General features: G+C 45.3%; 1 protein-coding gene across 1 annotated transcript; it reads right to left on the bottom strand.

Moving 5' to 3' along the window:
• Positions 1–3,217: 3,217 nt before the first annotated feature.
• On the bottom strand, positions 3,218–4,033 carry LOC126899422 (uncharacterized). Its single transcript, XM_050674403.1, has one exon. It carries the CDS (start codon positions 4,031–4,033, stop codon positions 3,218–3,220), a length of 816 nt encoding a protein of 271 aa, XP_050530360.1.
• Positions 4,034–7,096: the final 3,063 nt, after the last annotated feature.

Here is a 7,096-nt window from a genome sequence, read left to right as displayed (position 1 = left end):
ACCCGCGTAGGTTATCTTATGGCGTTATCGAAGTTTCTCGAAGGTTTTTGATAACGAGAACATTCGAGAATATTCGTTGCGTATGTTTTGGTCGCTACATCACTCCCCTACCAGTGACGGAGTCAAGCGGAGCCTACTTGAAGACGGTCTGGAAAATGGACTCTTCTTCCGGAACGTGTCCTTTGATCCTCCCTGGGAATGGTAATGGGTGTATGTGTCTGGATCTTTTTCGGAATATTTTCCTTAGAGTATTCATCTGCCATGATGTATGCTGGTTTAAGTCTATCTATAGTAACTGTAACTTTCTTCTTATTAATATCAATAACAAAAGTTTTTTCGTTCCTACTTATGACTCGATAGGGACCATCATAGGGCATTTGAATTCCGTTTTTGGGCCCATCATGTCGAATGAATACGTACTCTGTGGTTGCTAGATCCTTGAAAACGAAATTTTTCTTCTCGCCATGTCGTGTACCATTGACTGGTCGGATCTGCTGAATGTGATGTCGAAGGTCTTTGATAAACTCAGCTGCGTCGTCGCACTTGGCGGTATTATTATTTGACGTGAGGAATTCACCAGGGAGTCTAAGTGGCTCTCCATAGACTAATTCTGCCGAGGTGGATTTAAGATCGTCACGCCAAGCTGCTCGGATACCCAATAAGACTGTCGGAAGAGTTTCTGTCCATCGATTATTCTGATGACATTTAATAGCGGCTTTAAGCTGCCGATGGGATCGTTCCACCATGCCATTTGCTGAAGGATGATAGGCCGTAGTTCTAAGATGGTTCGTACCAGTCAGGTAATTAAGTTGCTTGAAAAGGCATGACTCGAATTGTCTTCCTTGATCTGTTGTGATACGAAGAGGGGTACCAAATCTTGCAATCCAATGTGTATAGAAGGCTCGTGCTACAGTTTCCGCTTCTTGATTTTCCAATGGAACTACTTCAGGCCATCGAGTAAATCTATCGATGCACGTGAGGCAGTAACGAAATCCTTCGGAATAAGGCATAATTATTAAATCTAAATGAACATGCTCAAATCTTCGAGACGGTAGAGAAAATGACCCAAGGGGTGCTGTGACATGTCGCGTGATTTTGGCTCGTTGACATTCGACACATGCCCGTGCCCAATGTCTGCAATCTGCGTCAATTCCTGGCCACACAAACCGCTGTTTTACAAGCTTCACTGTGGCTTTAACTCCTGGATGTGCAAGGCGATGTATGGTATTGAAAACTGTTCGTCGAAAAGGCTTTGTAACAAAAGGTCTGGCGATTGAAGTTGATGTGTCGCAGAACACTAAGACATTCGTGCCTGGTAATTCCACTTGCTTAAGTCGCAATCCGGTGTTTTCTTGTGCATACTTTTTCAATTCGTCGTCTCCCTGTTGTGACATTGCTAAAGCAGTGTAGTCTAACGTGTCTGATAATGCGTCCACGCGTGATAGGGTATCAGCCACGATATTCTGTTTACCAGGAACGTACCTAATATCCGTGGTGAATTGTGAAATAAAGTCCAAGTGTCTGAATTGTCGTGGTGTGCACTTATCCGATTTCTGTTGAAATGCGAAAGTGATAGGTTTGTGATCGGTGTATATAACAAACTCGCGTCCTTCCACCATATGCCGAAAATGTTTGACAGCGAGATAGATCGCAAGAAGTTCTCGATCGTAAGCTCCGTATTTTGTCTCAGTCGCCGTGAGTTTCTTGGAAAAGAAGGCGAGGGGTTGCCACTCGTCATTGATGAACTGTTGGAGAGTTGCGCCAACCGCTGTGTTTGAAGCGTCGCTTACAATAGCCAGTCGAGCGTTGTCACATGGGTGCGCGAGAAGCGTGGCTGTGGCGAGTTCCTCCTTGCATTTCTCGAACGCTGAAATTGCTTCTGGTGTCCAATTAATAGGTGCTTTACCTTTTAGATTAGGTACTAAGAGATCACTTAGTGGTGATTGTGCATCTGAAGCTCTAGGTATAAAACGACGATAGAAGTTTAACATACCTAAGAACTGTCGTAGACCCTTAGCTGACGTTGGCCTCTTGTAGCTCAATATGTCAGCGACTCTATCAGGTAGAGGACGTGTTCCTTCTTTAGAAATCATGTAGCCCAAAAACTTTACTTCTGGTTGTCCAAAAACGCATTTTTTAGGATTGAGAACCAGAGAGTATTCGCGTAGTCGCTCAAAAATGATCTGTAAATGTTTGATGTGTTCTTCTTCAGAAACAGATGCCACGAGTATGTCGTCAATGTAACTGAAACAAAAATCAAGTCCACGGAGTACTTCGTCAATAAATCGTTGGAACGATTGTGCTGCGTTTCGAAGTCCAAAAGACATAAAGAGGAATTCGTAAAGTCCAAATGGTGTCACAATTGCAGTTTTAGGGACGTCTTCTTCAGCTACAGGGATTTGATTATACGCTCGAACCAAGTCGATAGTTGAAAAAATCGTTTTACCGTGGAGAAAGTGCGCGAAGTCCTGTATATGACGAACAGGGTACCGATCTGGGATAGTCCGGGCATTTAGAGCGCGGTAATCCCCACAAGGACGCCATGCATCTGTTTTGTTCTTTGGTACTAGATGTAATGGTGATGACCAAGGTCCTTGGGATGGTCGGATAATGCCTAGTTGGATCATAGCTTCAAACTCTTTTTTTGCTGCCTTAAGCTTATCAGGTGCTAAGCGTCGTGGTTTACAAGATACCGGGGGTCCTTGTGTCGTCGGGATAAAGTGTTTAGTGCTGTGTTTGATATCCTTCAGGGTCCCAAACGGTCGAGTGATCTCTGGAAATTCCCGTAGTAAACCGTCGTATTTCGTCTCTCCCACGACGACCTTAATAGATGGTATTGAGCACTTGACGGCGTGACCACGAGTGGTGAGTTGTGTAAGTCCGTCTAATAGACATTGATTGCGCACGTCTACCAAAAGATTGTAAAAACTTAAAAAGTCAACACCAATGATGGGCTTGGATACTTCCGCAATCACAAATCTCCAAGTGAAATCTCGACGAAGTCCGAAGTTTAGGCTGAGCGTGATAGTGCCGTAGGTGTTTATAGGCGTGCCATTGGCGGCTGATAGGACGTAATCGGTTTTTACGCGGTGGCCTGGAACAGCACTACGTGGATAAACACACAAGTCGGCGCCCGTATCGATGAGAAATTGAGTTTGGGAAGTTCGGTCTGTGATGAAAAGACGGCGTGGAAACTGACCGGGCTCACTGGCCGTCATCAGTGATGACCCGTCCCGTTTCCCGATTTATAGTTACAAGGTTCCTTGCATTTTTTCGATTGGGATCCATAACGCCAATGATACCAGCATATTCCGTCTGCGCCATGATGAGTGCGGCTTCGAGATCGTGACCTTGGACGGTAAGTATTTGGTCTTGAGTCCGGAGTACGCGAGGGGCGAGTATTTAACGCAGCCACTTCACTTCTCAACGCTGCAATCTCCTGATTAATATTTAGACTAAGTTGAGAAATCTTAAGATTCAACATGGCTTCAAAAGTGTCACTTCTCGACATTTCTGCTATTTGTGGTAGTAAAGGACCCGATGCGTCTGCGATGTTGTCCGCATGGACAGCGAGATCTTCAAGCTTACTATCTTTCACTATTGCCAACGCTACCTGTATACTTTTCGGTAAACGGCCCATCCAAAGTGTCTTCAATAACGTTTCCGGAACAGAAGAGTCGGCCAGACTTTGGAGATGGCGTAAAAATTGTGATGGTTTACGGTCTCCAATCTCAACGCGTTCTAAAAGTTGGCGTGTTTTCTCCTCTTGGGAGGCACTAAGACGTCTTATCAACTCTTGTTTAATTTTGGCGTACTTACTGTCTGAGGGCGGCGTCATAATTATGTCCTTGACTTCCACTGCGTATTTTGGCGGTAATGCTCCAACTACATACCCGAATTTTGTACTGTCAACAGTGACTCCCGCGCTGGCGAAACTTCCTTCGACCATAGCAAACCAAAGTTCGGGATCTGACGAAATGAAATCCGGTATCTTGACGGCTACTCGAGCAATTGTTTCGTCTGTCTGCGCCATCACGTCGAGGTCACCAATTTGTGGGTTATATCTTACAACACACAATTATTTAAATGGCGGTAGACTTTTATTAAACAAAATTATAACACTAAAATAGACGTATAAACACTAAAAGAAAATATATGTATATACAGTAAGGAAAAATAAAATAATCGAAGTAAACATAATACACGATGACAACAGCGGCGGGGTGTAGCGGTCGTGTAGCGTATCGCGGACTAGACAGTCTGAACTGAACTAACTGAACTGACTGATTCTTCCGATATATATATAGCTCCGATAAGGCTCTCGCTAATTCTAGAATATTCTATACCCGCGTAGGTTATCTTATGGCGTTATCGAAGTTTCTCGAAGGTTTTTGATAACGAGAACATTCGAGAATATTCGTTGCGTATGTTTTGGTCGCTACAAAAGTATGTCTGCTGAAAGGAGTACATATAAAGATTAGACTATATTAGTCTATGAAACTTCACTTCTTCTTCCAGGGGAATTGTTCTACTCGGCCTCGCTAACCCCTTGTACGCCGAAGCTAGCATAATCCTTAAGTAAAGTGAGTCATGTATTTTTACGTATCGACGTCACACGATCGCCAAGCACAAAAGCCCATACACAGTACTGGAGCGGCGTGAAAAAACTTTTAAATTTCAGTGTGTTCGCAGGGCAGTCTGGTTCTCGATTGAGCGTCTTAAACCTACTTTCGTCCTTCGTGAGGATCCGGTCATTGACCACTACTCTGCCCTACAATCTTTGGGATTTAAACGACGCCATAAAAAACGAGTTCGTTTTTTTTTCTCCAAAGGGGAGAGAAACTTCCCGTTTCGCTGCGCTACTGTGTTGGTGTGATCGGGCTCTACGGGGCTACGAAACGTCGGTACGAGCGCAGTTTCCCTAGCTCGGGGAATCGGGCGCGTCCTCAGGTTACGGATAGAGGAACGGCCTGCTGATATGCAGGTTAGCCACGAAATAAGCAGTCCATTAATTTGGACTGACGAATAAGCGGTCGCGGACAGCGAGCCGCCTAAACGCTTGTTAATCCTGTAGATATACAGGGTAGCGGTGAAATAAGCCTTTATGGACGAATAAGCGGTAGCGTTTGGGTGTGAACGGAGTTAAACGGCAACGCAACCAGTGAAGTTCGCCGCTCATTGGCCGGAGGGACTGGCTATGAGGACAGCCCCCTCAAATCATACTTTATTTTATATGATAATGGAAACGAACGGAGTAAATGTTACTGCATCAGGGGATTCGGATGCCCCAGTGCCAGCGGTTGGTGGGGGGCGTACCCACCAGGTGTCATCATCAATTGAATACGCGCCAAATGCAGGAGTGTTGAGGCAGACTCCTGCACGTGGTTGGTACTGCGACTGCAGGGAGTGGTGGTGACCAAGCCACTCGCACCGGTGAAATAGCCGGGAGGATATTGGCAACGGATTGTATGGACTTGTACGACGGCCACCTCCCTGGATGCGTCTCCAAAACCCTCCATATTGGAGAGATTGCGGAGCGCGTCTCGGGGCGGTTCGCCGAGGGTAGGACCGTCGGGTCAGACTATTGAAGTGGTTAGTGTGGTGGAGGCGGCGGTACTGAGGGAGGATAATTCCTTGCGTTTCAAGGAGATCTCCCCAACGATTAGCCCCTCCACCATCACATTAGAGAACATCCCGCTCAGCGTGACTATGCCCGTGCCGGCGACTTCTCTGCCATTTTTTTTTTCACGACCGGCATTACAATACTCAAGAGTATCCGCCCAAACCGGGGACCCGTACAGGAGGACTGAGTGTACGACGCTGACTAAAAGTCTGCACCGCATCTCCCTCGGCCCTCTCAGATTGAGCATGAGTCCCGCCAGCAAGTCATGACTTTTTGGGCACGAGTAATGTGCGGCCCGAACTTTAGACGTTTGTCTATGACAAGGCCCAGATAAGTCATGGAGTCCTTAAGCGGGATCTCCACCCCTAGCACGGCGAGCTGTGGAGAAGTGAACTTGTACCTGCCCGTGAACAAGACCACTTCGGTCTTGTCCAGGGCGAGTCTTAGTCCACTCCCCTCCTGCTGGATCCAGGCGGTGACTATGCTGAGCGCGCAGTTCGCACGAGATCCAGCCTCCTCGGACGAGGCGCCTTCCGCCACCACCAGTGTGTCGTCCACGTAGCAGACGACGTGCACGTGCGGTGGTAGCGTAACGCGGAACATCGCGTAATGAGATGACCCAATCGCTAAAGTACGACTGGATCATCCATCCGAGGTAAGGAGTCACCCGAAACGCGTCCAGCGCTCCGAGGATGTGTGACCATCGCACGGAGTTGAACACGTTTCGGATGTACAGGCTCACCACAACTCCGAAGCCCTGCTCAGTTTTGGCCTTGAGTGCCAAAGCTAAACATACTTCCTAGGCTTAAATAACATCTATTTGCCATTGGTATCCTAGTGTCTACCTCTATTTTAAGGTCATAATCTTGTGTTATTGTGGATCCTAGGTATTCAAAATGTGGTGCTCTCTTAAACTTATGGTTTTTAACTTCTATAACCTCTTCCTGTCGGTATTTTCCACTTCCTCGCCCAATTATGATATACTTTGTTTTTTTTGTCGTTGATTTTTAGACCACACTGTCTGTGTTATATTTATTAGTTTTCTACAATGCAGTTTCACAATATGTAAATTATTTCCCAATATGGCTAAGTCATCGACGTTTCTAACACTAAATTAAAGAGAACGAGAGAGAGAGCGTTTATTTGTCTTAAGCTCGTAGATACTCTTACTGTCTCTGATGTTATATTCGCAATTTTAATTTTAATCGAAGTGTTTTCAATGCCAGCCTTAATCAAGTTTTCTAGCTTTATTGGGAAATTAAATTCTTTTAATATGTTGATTAAGATTGGTCTATGAATTGAATCATAAGATTTTTCAAAATCGATAATTATAATGCATTGCTCATTATTATATTACTAATACTTTTGGGTAATTTTACGAATACAAAAATTCTGATCTGTTGTAGATCTATTAGGTCTAAAATTTCCGTGGTATTTCTCCCAAAACACCTTCCGTTAAAGGTTTTATCCTAT

The sequence above is a fragment of the Daktulosphaira vitifoliae genome, unplaced genomic scaffold (genome assembly GCF_025091365.1).
Source record: "Daktulosphaira vitifoliae isolate Bord-2020 unplaced genomic scaffold, ASM2509136v1 Scaffold_1, whole genome shotgun sequence".
NCBI lineage: Eukaryota > Metazoa > Arthropoda > Insecta > Hemiptera > Phylloxeridae > Daktulosphaira > Daktulosphaira vitifoliae.
Note: the sequence above shows the minus strand (reverse complement) of the source record. Positions and strands in the feature narration are given on the sequence as shown.

Coding starts and splice junctions, on each gene's coding strand:
- LOC126899422 (XM_050674403.1), bottom strand. CDS start 4,033: ATGGCGCAGACAGACGAAACAATTGCTCGAGTAGCCGTCAAGATACCG.